The sequence below is a fragment of the Pavona decussata genome, unplaced genomic scaffold (assembly GCF_977016875.1).
Source record: "Pavona decussata unplaced genomic scaffold, jaPavDecu1.1 SCAFFOLD_366, whole genome shotgun sequence".
Lineage (NCBI taxonomy): Eukaryota > Metazoa > Cnidaria > Anthozoa > Scleractinia > Agariciidae > Pavona > Pavona decussata.
In genome coordinates, this window is record NW_028145742.1 from 437,889 (window position 1) to 452,458 (window position 14,570).

The 14,570-nt window shown below is 40.9% G+C and overlaps 2 protein-coding genes and 1 long non-coding RNA gene across 4 annotated transcripts in view; 1 reads left to right on the plus strand and 2 right to left on the minus strand.

Moving 5' to 3' along the window:
- The window catches only part of LOC146452553 (uncharacterized), a 172,781-nt gene that overhangs the window by 81,813 nt on the left and 76,398 nt on the right, over positions 1-14,570 (minus strand). The window lies entirely within an intron of this gene.
- LOC146452561 (uncharacterized) lies at positions 88-5,527 on the plus strand. Of its 2 annotated transcripts, XM_085097412.1 has the most exons (6): positions 88-362; positions 629-739; positions 1,344-1,457; positions 2,201-2,311; positions 3,508-3,624; positions 4,529-5,527. In XM_085097412.1, the coding sequence occupies exons 2-6, from the start codon at positions 706-708 to the stop codon at positions 5,020-5,022; spliced, it is 870 nt and encodes a 289-aa protein (XP_084953538.1). In that variant the 5' UTR covers positions 88-362; positions 629-705; the 3' UTR covers positions 5,023-5,527. The 2 variants fall into 2 exon arrangements, with proteins under 2 accessions (XP_084953538.1, XP_084953537.1); XM_085097411.1 differs by having other exon boundaries at positions 88-739.
- LOC146452562 (density-regulated protein homolog) lies at positions 5,664-14,203 on the minus strand. The gene is made up of 8 exons (XM_085097413.1): positions 14,071-14,203; positions 13,937-13,956; positions 12,621-12,708; positions 11,720-11,782; positions 10,933-10,967; positions 10,708-10,792; positions 9,929-10,068; positions 5,664-7,726 (listed from the first exon to the last, which is right to left on the minus strand). Exons 1-8 carry the CDS (start codon positions 14,162-14,164, stop codon positions 7,682-7,684), a joined length of 570 nt encoding a protein of 189 aa, XP_084953539.1. The 5' UTR covers positions 14,165-14,203; the 3' UTR covers positions 5,664-7,681.

Sequence of the window (14,570 nt, forward strand, 5' to 3'; positions counted from 1 at the left end):
AAACAAATCATTTCATACTTTCTTCCCGGTGCTGTAAGAGCAATTTTATGTTAGAGAAGTTCCTTGTCAAATGCTTTAGCAAGTGCCCCTTTAAAGAGGTGTTTGCCTTAAATAACAGGCAAAGGTGTGAAATTACATAGGAACTAGCTGCCAACCTGAAAATGTCCGCACAGCGACGTGAGAAAAGTGATCTCCACTGTGAGAGAACTGACTGTATATATGTTTTCTTTCTTTCTTTCTTTCAGATATTGATGATTGTGCTAGCAATCCTTGCATTAATAACGCCGTGTGTGTTGATCTGGGCGTCAATTTGTACAAATGCAAGTGTAGACCTGGATACACTGGTTTGAATTGCGATGTTGGTAAGTCAGTCAAACGTTAAAGCATTTATTTTTACGTTTACAAGACGAAGACTAAATTATAAACTCTGAAGGAAAAAAATCATTACAGTTATCGCGGTAATAGGAGGCTTCCTTTTCTTCCATTTGGAAAGGTAACCATTCACAAAAAGCAATCACACAATTATCAAGGAAAACCCATTTCTGCTTTTGTGATGATTAGCGGAGAAACCAGGTTCTCAAGAACTGCAATAGCAAAGACAACTCTCAGTTCTCTTTGTTTTAATCAGACATCGATGAATGCGCCAGCAATCCATGCGTACAAGGAGCATGCGTCAATGGTGTCAACAAATTCACATGCAATTGCATGCCGGGAAACACGGGTCCACGATGTGAGATCGGTAAGTAGGGACGCCATGGGCTCGGTGGGTGCATACTTAAACTAAGAGGGGAGGGAACATGGGGTCTGAACTTTCCACGTCTTGCACCTGTCTTCCTTCGAACACCCCTTTGTACTTCGCGCATCCGCCTTTGGCCTTTTTTTTACTACACGAAGATATTACAAAATGGCGTGAATTACTTCCTCTTATTTCTTCCGATTATTCAGCCCTTTCACTGTAAGCTCCCGTATCTGCGCGTTTCTCTAGTATAAAATATCATGCAATATTGCGATTTTTTTTCGTTTTGATCTCTCTTCCTGTGCCCTACCAAATGACATGTTATACCACTTCCGCCCCCTTTGTTCCCGGTTCCCCGCCCTGTCTTCCCATTCACTTTTTCTCTCATCCTTGCAATGTCATTTTATCCCGATTGCTCCTCTTCTCTCCTGTTTCCGTCCCCTTTTCCCGGCTTTCCCCTTCCCACCCCACCTTCCTGCTTCTTCCCTTACACCAGTTGAGGGTATCTATCGTATATATGACTTGCCATATTCATTCCAGACCGAATGAATAGCTTGAATTGTATAATCTTGAGGTATGAATGACAGCTGCCAATCTTATTTGACAGATGTTGATGAATGTGCCAGTAATCCCTGTATCAACGGTGGTGCATGCGTGAACGAGATCAACAAATTTAGCTGCACATGCGCACCCGGATTTACTGGAGCTCGGTGCGAAGCAAGTACGTCTCAACATATTTTTGTTACAGAATAATTGCTACAGTCATTTTTCGGCTGTGCGCTTGGCTGTTAATCTAGGGTGACCTACACTGTTTGCAACGTCTTACATGGTTGGTCGAGAGGACAAAAGAACAAACAACAGAACAATGCTCCCAACCTTAAAAAACAATGCAGCTGCAGGTTATAAGGGTCCAGTGAAAATAGAGCTTTTAAAAGGTACAGGCCAACTGGCTAATCTACCAAACCGTTGACAGTCCCCCAATCACTCCGTATTTTGGGTGATCGAGTTAGCTGGATGAGTTCGTTAAATCTGGGGAGAGTACGAACCAGCTAAAGTGGATGGAGACTAGAGTGGGACCCACCCACGTCTCTCTTTAGCATCGTAGACCATTCCATCATAACATAGCATTCTTTACCCTGTTGCGTAGGCCATGTGAACCGAGTTTGCGAAATGTCAGTCGGGTTTGACTACTTTTTGAGACTCAGATTTCTCAGAGTTCTCTCATGCGGTGGTCCGAGGATCCTTTGGTGGGAGTATCAGCAAGCGAAGCGAAGATCAAACCGGGCTAGTCACGCAATCTTTGCCCAACTGGGAAGGAATGTGTGACGAACCCAAAGAGCGTCTGCTTGGGAGGCTATTGATGAGGGGGAGGGTGTAGCTCTAAACAAACTAAACAACAGACCGCTCCAATCTTCTCGATTTCACCCGCCTTTTTAAGGCTCGAACTCTATTTCGCTGTTTCAGATGTTGATGACTGTGCAAGCAGCCCATGCATTGGTGGAGTCTGTATTGATGGCGTCAATAAGTACACGTGTAACTGTCATCCGGGAAAAACAGGGAAAAATTGTGAATCAGGTCAGTCGAGTAAAATCAGTACATTTCCAAGTCTTTCGTGTGAGCGTGCGCTATGCAGCTAAGGGAAGCTTGGGGCGATCTGCACCGTTTGAAACGCCTTACATGGTTGGTCTAAAGAATAAAGAAGAACTAACAACAGAACAATGGTCCCAACCCTAAAAAAACAATGCAGGGTTCAGTGACAATAGAGCATTTGAAAGGTGCAGGTCTACTGGGAAGCTTTTCCTCGTAAGTCTCTTTGTTAACAAACTGGCTGCCAATTGCGAATTGCCTGCAAAACTTCCTCGTTTCCACAACGCTACAAGATTTGCTTGTAGATTTCCACACTCAAGCAACTTCAACAAATTTCGTCAAAGAAAAGTTGGCCGTGGCCATGACAGTCTATAGATTCAAAAATCTAAACGGCATCGGTCCTATGTGAGGACCTACTTTGAAACTTTGGCTCGCCTAACCGGGCCAACCCTTTGCGTCTGGCGTGTCACATAAACTCCGTTTTAGCTTTAAAACCAGTGTTGTATTACTATCAAAATTAACAGTGGCCACACTGAGTGAATTAAAGATAGAAGTCTAAAGGAAAGAGGGGTACGGAGATTATGAATAATTAAGTAGGGCTAATAAACAATTAAGTCTTGGTCATCAGGAGCGTTTCTCTTAAAAACGCTCGGTATTACTTGGCCAGCAAGGAGCGTGACCCCCCTAACTGGACCAACTGTTCTCCATATACCCCAGCCTCCACAGGCACTAGTGATAATATTTATTATACAGTAAAAACCCGCGAGTAAGAATTGTATTTTTCCAAGTTAGCCTCAACAGGTTCTTATATGTATATAAATGGTGCTTACTAACAGAGATGTAGGGCATGTAGGCTTTATACGTTCATAAAACGGCTCTTATTTTCGTGATAGCAAAATACTAGTATTACTACTATCATCATTATTAGTTAGTTTTAAGTTGTGTCCCCAAATTTGTATGGATGTTGTTCCAGGCTCGAAGGCTTGACACTTGGTTAAAGGGTGTCTAAATTAGAAATTTTAGCCTAACTCAAGTTCTTACTCGCGGGTTTTTACTGTACAGCTTTAGATGGATGTAGAGTGTGCACATGAACTCCTCTCATGTATTCATGTAATATGAAAGCAACGAAGCACTTTACTTTCCCGTAAAACTAAACTCCATTACGATATCGTTTGTCATTCAAGATGTACCTGCTTGTACCAGCAACCCTTGTAAGAATGGTGGCACGTGCAACAACAAAAACGGTGGAGGATACTACTGCAACTGTACTATGCGCTACGGTGGTGCCGACTGCCAATATGGTGAGAATTTTTTTTTTTACTGTAACACATTAGCTAGGGATCCCGCAGATATCACCGATACAACTAAGGTGCCCTTGGAACTTACATTCCCACGTTACGTCAATAGGGAGTTTACGCAACAGGACGACTGATGTGGTGGGACGGCAAATTGTCCTTGTGTGACCAAAGTGACGTCCAAGTACTTACGACTCTAGATTGTAACATTCCTACCGCTCGTGGCCTTCACGTTGTAACAGATGAGAGAACAGCAGTTTTAGTCGCAAATCGCTAAAACTGTGAAGGTACTAAGATGTCATGTTGGTCCCATAACGATAATTCACCGTCCCCTTCCGTCAGCCGTCCTGCCGCGTAAGCTCACTATTGACGATCAATACACTTCAAACTGATTCGCACCCCTAATGACGTCACCATCAACAATAACAATGAAGGTAACTCAAAGACTAGTTAATCCCTAATTTTTTTTTGTCTCTACCACACTGCAAAAACCATTTTGCCCATCATTCCTCACTTATGTCCAGGATCGACCTTGTTAGCAAGAATTTGCATTCCTCTCCATAACTGACAACGGTGAGGCGCACATCAGCTTACGCAGCAGACGCTTTTTCGAGGGCGAGCAAAGCTGCGTTGGTTTGTCGGCTCGCTAAAGTGCTGACAAAACTGATAAGCTAACGTGAGGTTCGTGTGAACTTCGATTGCAGTTTAATTATTAATCAATTAATTTGTCCAAAGGCAATTTCAGATATTTTTGTCCCTCAGTGATGGATAGTAGGTTAACGAAAACATTGGTGCAATCAGTAAAACAAGTCTTTGGCACACACTGGAGTGCGCCTACTTGCTATTTATTGAAACAATGAACTTTTAAAATTACCTAATCATTCACCCGCCTATCCTTTTATTCCCAAAGGAGACTTCATCTGTGGAAGGTCATTCACATACACAAAGTTCCCACCCTACTGGCCAAACACCGGCAAGTTTGACAAGATCGCTTTCACAATCAACGCTGACCATTACATCGTTGGCATCATCGCAGGCTCACCTATCCAATGGAATATGAACGTGTATGTTACAGTCAAATTAACAGACATCGCAGGAAATCTAATCGCCACTGCATCTGTTACCCATGCCTTCAAGACTTCTGGTGTCTATGTATTCTTCGACAGGCCATATCGCATAACCGCTGGCCAGCAGTATATCGCAGCCACACGCGTATATATCCCACCGTCTTCCTATCCGCCCTTGATAACTTATGTTGACACTGTAACCTCGACACAATGCGGCCCTTCTGGTCACATGACAACAGTTACATTCTCGAACGTTCCTCCGGCGGAGATGGACGATTCGAATGGCTCTACGGTGGAAAAAGGACGGGCAACAAAGCTGGTTTTCAAGCCACTGTAGCAAACACGGTATAACCTTCACAGTGGTACATTATATGGGATCTTTAGGCTTGAGTACGAGTCTAGTTTGCGTGATTTAGATAACCACTTTAATATCGCACCAATCTTTATTCTGCAATCTCCTTATTAGAAACATTTCGCTTCTAGTACGATTACTAAACGAGATTTGGCTTCAAGTTTTTAACGAAATACGAAGAACAGATATTTGTAAAAGGAGGTAATAAATTTGCAATAGCAGGTGGACGCCATCTTGTTAACGTCTCCCAGAGAATGATGGAAGCGAGATGGCCGCGGGAAGAATGGAAACCACACATGGTGGGGCATGAAGGTTCCACTCCTGCTGGGCGAACTCGGATTTTCTTCAGTTTTCCGGGTATGACTGTCACTGACTGAAAAATACCTTAATTATTTTCCACCAGGTTTAACACATAACATAACATTACTTAAACAGTAATTGCAATTCACTTAAGAGTTTTATGGGGTTTTTACCTGCAAAATTCAACAAAACGTTTCGTAACCATTTTTCCCGAAACTATTTTCTGGTTATCTTGTGTTCACCCCAACCTCAAATAAGGCTAACATTACAGGCCTTAAGTTAACAATGTGCTGCAACTTTGGCAAAAAAAAAAAAGACTTTTCAGATTTAAAATTGCTACTAATATTTTTATTTTTAACCGATATCCGGAGACCGTGAAAAGCAGCAGATAATTTTATGCTTTATCAAAGCCTTCAAGACTCTTTGCGAATAGAGGACGTGGCAATGTATAAAGAAATAAATTGTATTTGTGCACAGCATGGCTGATGTTTTACTGCCTGTATAGACAGCGGTGTTTAACTCTTCCACTCTCATGATCTGAATGTTAATTCTCCTGACTGACTGCCATACATTTGTTTTAAAGTTAGTTCAAAGGATTTAGTGTAAATTTTTCAGAATCTGGAAATGGATTCTGAAAAATGCGTTCGGTTTTAAAGGAACTTGCAGCAAAAACTCGATGAATTGATCTCGAACAGAAAGCGGCCCCGTTAATCTCGGTGTCCGGTCGTTTCGCCCACATATCCCGAGGTTTTTGGTATTTTGAGAATATTTGTGTTAACCGATATTACGGGGATTTAATCATCCCTTTGCCATTAATTTCACCGGTTTTAACAACATTGCAAGATGGTCGCAAAGTGTTCTTTACATTTGGCTGATCACGCAAATTTCAAAGCTTCCAAACCAACAGTTCGTGCAACTAAAAATATACTTCGATCAAAACTCGGTCAGGGGAACAGCACCAGTGCAAGTTATGACAAGTGGCTGTTTCTGTTGAGTATTTTTGTGGATTTAATTTTTTTTATCATTATACTGGTCACAGAGGTTTTTCTTCCCTCTCTCGTCAAAAATATTGAGCCGGAAAGCGGAGACAACGAGCCACAATTGCGGATCAATTTTGTCTGAGGAGAAAGAAGAAAGAAAGCCTCTAAAGAGTAAGGACGAGGGTAAAATTAATGATGATAAGCTTTGATAATGAACTTCTAGAGCAATACCTGAGAGGACAGCAGTTTCAAGGATTTCTGGAAACAGATAAGGCAGATAGGTTTTCAGATGTTTCGCTCCAAGTCCAAGGTGTTTCGCCCCACACTTGAAGTTACTCCACAAGGATTTGACATGTTGTAATCAGAATGCCCCAAGATAAATTGCCCCAAGACGAAACCCTGTATTTTTTCTTCTTTCTCGGCACCCCCCAATTTAGTCTCCCTCGCAGCCGTTCTGTCTCGTCACGCAACGCTCCTCTCTACGGGGAGGAGCGTTGCGTGACGAGACACAGAACGGCTGCGAGGGAGACTACCCCCAACCCACCCTGTTGGTAGCCTTGTGTTCTTCCCAGATTTCAATCTCCTAAACTCATCACTGACATATGCGAAAATAAGGAACTAAGAACAGCCTGGCAGACCTGATTTCAGTCGAACTGAATTAATTTATTTCAATGTTGGGGGTATTGCCGCCTCAAGTCAAGGCCAATCTATAGCTTACAATTTGTCGGCCAATTGCTTTTTTTTTTTTTGGTGCAGCGCGGGGTGATAATTGGCCTGATTCAAAACATCTGTAGCACTGCCAAAGACTTTAAGGACGGTGCCTACTTTTGTTACTGCGCATATGCTCTGCGCATCTCGTGACACTCGGGTTTCCTATGGGTGGTGGCTACTAATACAGGGATATTTTTGCGCAGTTTAAAACTATTCGGGGAAAGCAGAAATTAGCAACTGCTTTTGGTATCCAAACAAAAAATTGGGAGTAACAAAGCATTTTTCAAAGATTTTCAGATAAAATAAAGCTTCAATTTGGAAAAGAAAGCCATACATTGTTTTGTATTTTACTGTTTTGTACCCCTAATTTTCTTTTTGGATTTCCATAGCCCTTGCTAAGATCTGGTTTTCCCGCATAGTCATAAACCGCACAAAAATACTTCGGTATTAGTAGGTACCGTCCTTAATAAATCGTTTCGATTTTCGTCCGGCGCTCACTCCTTTTCAAATTGGCCCGAGTAGTCGGTACGTGTTCATAAGCCTTTAGTGTTACTAAGAGCGCTTCAACCAGCTGCCAGTTGGTAGTCATCAAAGAAACAGTCCTACAATAAGTGAAAGGAATTTACAAGTGTTTTACAGCGCTGGTATCATGATCATCTCTTCTGGTCCCCAAGGTCGTCTATGCTATCATCATCGATCTACGGGCACGAAAAATCGGGGAAGTTTGGTTAAGAATTAAGATTAAGGTGAAAGCCAGACGCAACCTATAATAGTACCACAATCAGGTGAAGGGAAACAGAAACAAATCAGTGAGCTGAAAAAGCAGGGCTTCGTTGTAGTATGAGGAAGCCAACAACAACAGAAGTTTGGACACATTAGTGGCTCACCAGTCATTTGCAAGTACCGTAAAACCCTATGAATACATGTATGACAAGTGGTGGGCCATAAGAGTTGTTTGTGTAACTGGATGATTAGATTGAAGAGAATTTGAAAAAGAAGAGAGCGAAATTTTGAGGATAATTATTAAGCCAAGGCCAAGAGCCTTATATACCAGCAGGCTGAAAACGGGCTTATTACTCGGGCCGTAAGGCGGACCGAGTTAAGGTTTCGGTAGCATTATCAATTTCTCTTTTCTTTTTGGGGTCGCGATGGGCCGAGAGATAAGACTTCGGGCCACGAGTCATTGTTCTCGGTCTCGTTTTTTGTACTCGGCTGGTACGAGTTACGTTTTCTGTCGTGTTATCAAATTCTTTAAATTCTCGGTCGCGTTCTTTGTTTTCGGGCCTTGAGGAGTGTTTATAATATGCGAGCCAGACGTGCGAGGCATAAACAAAACATGCAAGGCATGCGAGGCATGAACAACCCCAACATAAACTGTTAGCCGTTAAGCTAATCGGGGAGCTATTTAAGCTAACCTAAGTGCTACTTAGGCTAACTGGAATGCTCTTTAGGCTAACCGGAGTGTTTTTTAGGCTAACCTGAGTGCCTCAAGGTTAGTTTTGTTAAACCGAAAATTTGGCAACTAAATCAGTCTATGACCTCGCGGGCCAAGATAGATAAAAATGTCTCGCGTTTACTATAGAAAAACAATCAATGTAGAAACGGTTTCTGTCTTCAAATGAAAGGTGAATAACAAATGCTTTCCCCTGAATTTCATTTAAAAATATAAACAGCGAAACATTGAAAAACGTACAAGGATATAAACGTACGCGTGATGCGTAACGTTACTCTAGATCCGGGGGGGGGGGGGGGGGTACTCAACAGATGCTTGGGTAGGGAGGTGCGGCCCGGGCGTTCAAACCCTGGCCCTGTTTAAGACACAATTCTCTGATTTCCCTATCCCGTTTAAGACAGAATTCAAAATTTTCAGGCCCTTTTTAAGACATTTAACCCAAAATCACACCCTGTTTGAGACTAGAATGAAATAAGAATACACTAGTTTCTTACTGAATTTTAATGCATATTTGGAAATCACAATCTGTTTAAGCCATTAGGTCATGTAGGGACACCATATTTAAGACAGAAAGTGATGAAATAGATACCCCGTTCAAGACAAAACACCCTGAAAACCATACCCTATCGGGCCACACGTCCCCGTTAAGGTCACATAAGGGAGTACCCCCCGGGTCTAGATCATACCGAAAATTACGATCCGTCATTGACCTGGCGTGACATACATATTAGGACCGTACAAATGGTTTCTGGATTAAAGCCCGGGGATTATAAAAAGCATTCGTATGACAAATGTCGTTTTGCCCTGTATTTCATTCTGACTGCAAGAAATGCAATTCTATCTGGTGGTTACTTATTGCCCCCCTATATCTCTGTATCTATCTATTTCATTGCCTGCGGGCAAGCTCTCTTGGGGGTGGGGGGCGGGAGGGGGAAAGAGGATCCACCCCCAAGAGAGCTTGCTCGCAGGCTATCTATTTGGGGGAATTGGCGATGCTGGAGGTTATCACTGTTAAAAGATTGTAGGCTTTACGCACCACACAGTCAAATATGGTTCGAGTATGAGCTGGACACAGCTTCTTGTTTATTTAAAAACCCTCTGATTACTTTCTGAAATGCACGCCCTACTGAGGAAAAGACAAATCAGACAGTGATGGCCATGGTAGGATTGCAGCCAAATAATTCCAAGTTGACTACAGTGCACATAGCTTACTAGATTTCATCAATTTGTGATTGGATTACAACATTTTACAATCTAAAACGGTGATGCTCCTTCTTTGATTTTTCTTGTGGAAAAACATCAGGTGATGGTTATGAAATCGGAAAACTGTTAAAAGCCATTAACCAAAGTCTGATTTGGTACCACATGTCGTGTTTTATCCACTGGGAATGCACAGAAATTAACCAGTGAAAGTAAAACTCATGGAAGGGTGAGGAGAAATATTTACCTCTGGCCACTTTTCTGGGATAAAATCAAGCAAATCATCCAATACATCTCCCTGGATAACAATGTCATCAGGGCCTGTTACTGATGACCCACAGGAATACTTCTGAGCAAAGACCTTGGCAGCTTTCTTCAGGTCAATATCTAACAAGAGTAAAGTGAGTTAGACTTTAGTTAGGGAAACGTCATAGAGCTAACCTCTAGTTTTCCTTTTCAATATGCTGTTTTATCATTTTATTTTCCTCATCTTGAATAAATATTGTGTTATGTTATGTTACATTACGATACGTTACGTTACATCTTTATTACATAGCCAACTGTGCATCCAGCAGTGAGATTCAAACCACACTTTTCTTGTTTGTCTAGCACTGCTAACTCTTGCTGGCTAGATATTTTGGTGTTAAATCAAATTTTAAAGCCAATAAAATTTCGTTGTAACACTCATGAGATACTTTGTAGGTGGTGTCTTCGATAACCCCCCTGCCCTAGACAAGGTAGCCTGCGAATGCATCTACATATTTCCAGCTGTCGCTTCTCTCTGCCAAAAAATAACGTTATATTTTGGCGGAGAGAAGTGACAGCCAGAAATACGTCTACGTTCGCAGGCTATAGACGGGACGGGTCCTCTTCTAACAAACTAGGATCACTAAGCTACTGTAGTTCCCTGTGTTTTGAGTATGTAGTCCTACTACCCCATGAAGCATCCATGACTGAATATCACTTGCATGCAACTTGCTCACATTATTTACAGAGTCATGAAAACTCATTCCATGTTGTACTTACCAAAGGTACCCAGTCCAGTTACCACGGTGACATACTTCTTCTTGTTTCGCTGTGCTCTTGAAAGTGAAACTTTTTTGGTCACATTCTTCACACAAACAAAAAGGAAAAGTGCATGTACATCAAGATACCGGTACACCGCAAGCATGCCACACATATAACAATCATATCAAAGATGCAAGACACAGCAAACAGTTCAGTATTGTCCTCAGTAAGGACTCAAGTTACCTTCTTCTTGGGAACTCGCACAACTCCCTTGCCACCTATAATAAAATGAACAATTATTATACCCTGAAATAGACCAGAAGGAGCAAACCCAACATACCAATAAAGATGGCGGCTGTACATTTTACCACAATTCCTTGCGAACCTAACTCAGCCAATAGGCACATATAGTATACATGTAGCAAGCCAAATTGTTTGCGAAATTCATCCCTGTACTAACACCATTGTGTATGCTAGGTTTGAATTTTTTCAAACTTTTCGGTACATTTTTATGAGCCTTTAAAGGGCTTCCTAAGCTAAGAACCTCCCTGGTAAATGTACCAGTAACCATCTTCTTTGGTACAGTGGATTTCCTAAGCCAGATGGCCTGGCAAGCCAGATTGGCACAGCTTTTTAACCTCATAGCACACGCATCTTGGTGATGTACCGAGATCGACACACCAAAATAAAATTTGTGATGATATGAAAAATCTTATTCTGGCCCCAGTTGTTCAAAGGCCGGATAACTTTATCCGCTGGATAAGGCACTATTCAGGGTCTAAAATATACTTCACTTTAAACGTTGTCCAAGGTTTTGGTACACTACCAAACTTAACTGTGGTTGGAGATGCATATTCGCTTGTACAAGAGGAAATACTGAAATATTTGCACAGATTGAAACTGTCGGATAGTGACTTATCCACAGGATAAAGTTATCCGGCCTTTGAACAACTGGAGCCAGGTTAACAAGGATAGTAGTATTATGATATCAGAACCCATTTACATGTTCAGTTAAAATGATCGCACTTACCTCTTGTCTGCTTCTTTTTCGCTGCACCATCACTAACATCAACTTCGGCTAACTGTTCTGCAGCTGAAATCAAGATGGGATGAATGAGTATGGAAAGGGGGTTTTAATTTTCACCATGTGTACAGTTTCTCTTACACAATAATGCTCATGATATTTTACTGTATTAATTCACCGCAGTTCAGACTGTCCTCCAGAACAACCTGCCCTCAAATGCTAAGATGCAGCCTACTCTTAGTTTTATTGTCTACTGCATTCAATGATAGTAAATCATAAAATAGTTTCAGTCTGCAGTTTGAACATAATTTTGTAAGAAATTGATTTAATTAGAGATTTCTACTGGTGTAATTAACTTAGGTAAATGCATGGCTCTATTGAAAAGCATTGTAAATGAATTAATACTGTGTTAATAAAAATAATGTTCATCAACATCAAAAGCAAAGGACTGCAGTGGAATCCAGTCAATACAACTTCTGATAGGCCATGAAATTTAGGCTGCATTAGTGGGGTAGTCATAGGGGTCAAATTATGAGAGCCTGAGATGGAAATAGAATAACAACAAGGGATAGAAGTATAACTTAGACGATAAAATAACTTTAAAACCATTTGCCAAGTAACTTTTGTTTGTCAAATTCAAATGGCCAATTAAAAAAATACTTTGGGACTCCAAAAGGTAGTCATTGGTCATTAAAAAAAAGACTGAGCTAGTGTTTGAGCCTTGAAAAAGTGGTCAAAAGAAGGAGGGTTTAACCAGACAAAGAAAAAATATGAGTAGCCAATGGGAGTCATATCCACAAACTTGACTGGGTCACATTTTTACAATTTCCAACCGGCATTTTCCCTAGGTGTGTTCAATATAAGAACAAGTCATGTTATAAATATACACTGTATGATACAGAATTACCTTGATTTATAAGAGCTTCGTAAACATCAGGAATATTTGTCTTTAGCCATTCTTTGCATTTCTCATATTCCAAAGTATACTCACAGTACTAACAAAAAATTAAAAAAATCTTCATTACAGCAGACCATTAAATTTTTGTGCGTTTTATCTTGAAAATCGCAACAGTGCATTGTTTATTTATTTTCATTTGATCTGTGCGATGCAGCTTATGTGGGCCACACAACCCATCACCTTCACCAATGCCTTGTCACATACAACACCCCAGCGATTGGCAAACATTTCTTAGATTCCCATGGGGATAAAAATCTCCTCAAAGAAATCCAATTTTGCACATTGTAGAGAAAGTGCCAAGGGAAATTTGTTTGCTTCATTGAATTACATGTTGTTGATCAAGAAACTTAATCCCAAGTTGAATTTACACAAACTGATCCTGTCTGTGTGAAACTCTTTGTTTAACTTAACATTGCTTCTCTTTTGCTTAATTATCCATTGTTTTATTAGTGTTTACATTGTTACTTTTCTGTCTCATTTTGTTATTATCCATTGTTTTATTAGTGTTTATATAGTTACTTTTCTGTCTCATTTTGACTTCATAGAGAGATTGATTTTTGCTCTTTTTAAGGATTCTCAAGATGAACTTGAGAGGTGTTTTAATTATCACAGCTTTTTATAGTAAAATGTATTAATAGGTCACTTCTTATTCAAATAGGACATGTAAATGTGAAAAGAGAAATCTAATGTCCAGGATTTATACATAGCCAACATCAGGGTATGATCTACAAAACAGTTCCCCCTACACTCCACCTATTCCCACACAAACCTGCCCTTACCCCTCCCTCACCATTGAAAGTCAACAAACTATTGCTGTAATACCAAACCCTGGGGGGGGGGGGGGGGGCTGGAAGAGGGGGTACTCCCCACGCTCCCATATATAAGCTATATAGGTATGTGTCGCTGTGAAGGTTATGGTATTGAGGCAGTTTTGTCTGGGATAGGGTATAGAAATCAGAGAGTTTTGGCCCAGAATAGGTTATCATTTTCCAGGAAGCTGATCAGTTGCTTGAAGAATTAAGTCTACACTAGATTTCCCTGGAATTAAAACTTAAAAATGTGTTTTAGTTGTGTACACGTAGAAGATTTTTTTTGGCTGGACTGTGATGGTCAAACAACATGAAATCTGGGGACACCGTATGAATTTTATCAATCACCAATAACCATTTTACGAAAAAGATACTGATCATAAAGTAACGAAAGAACACTGAATAAGAGCAAAAGGTATCGAACGCCGTAAGTAAAAGTCATAAAGAGCAACCTACCTCCAATGGCAAACTACAGACTGTGACGGAACAGCATCGAAGAAGCAATGAAGAAATAAAAAAGAAAAAACGCCCTTGAAACATTACCACTTTACAAAATTATCATTATTGAATGAAAACAAAATGTCCGTTACCTCCACAGTATAAAACCTCCAGAGGATATTCGATTTTTTCATCTGTTTCGGCGGGATTTTCTGCTGCAATTTCAGGATCCAGTTCTTCCGCCATATTGGTTTTTCTCTACTTTCGAGGAGTGTCGCTGTTCGAAACGATTGCAGATGCAGGAAGACTGTAACTTCGTACCCAGGGTCTGCGCGACTCGAATCCACCTGACTCCGTGCGTATGAGCGCATCACTTAAAACTTTTCTGTATTTTATGGCAGGCAAGGCTCTCATTGCCTTTTCATTCTATGCTCATGTGAATAAGAAATATTTGCTATTAAGTTTGTTAAAAAGTCTGTATGTTTTACGATTGTTTGGTTTATCAGCAGCCGTTCATAACTTCAGGTAAATTAGCCACCGCAATATATTTCGAATACTTTACCTGACGATAACCCGATTTACCTTTTGTTATCAACGCTGCTGATAACAAGCACTCGTTTCTTCTCCCCACCAACGCAAAACCGCAGTTTCT

Coding starts and splice junctions, on each gene's coding strand:
- LOC146452561 (XM_085097411.1), top strand. CDS start 706: ATGCCGGGAAACACGGGTCCACGATGTGAGATCG. Junction 740..1,343: donor GGGTCCACGATGTGAGATCG/GTAAGTAGGGAC, acceptor CTTATTTGACAG/ATGTTGATGAATGTGCCAGT. Junction 2,312..3,507: donor AGGGAAAAATTGTGAATCAG/GTCAGTCGAGTA, acceptor TTGTCATTCAAG/ATGTACCTGCTTGTACCAGC.
- LOC146452562 (XM_085097413.1), bottom strand. CDS start 14,164: ATGGCGGAAGAACTGGATCCTGAAATTGCAGCAGAAAATCCCGCCGAA. Junction 12,709..13,936: donor TCTGTAGTTTGCCATTGGAG/GTAGGTTGCTCT, acceptor ATTTTTTGTTAG/TACTGTGAGTATACTTTGGA. Junction 10,069..10,707: donor AACTGGACTGGGTACCTTTG/GTAAGTACAACA, acceptor TACTCTTGTTAG/ATATTGACCTGAAGAAAGCT.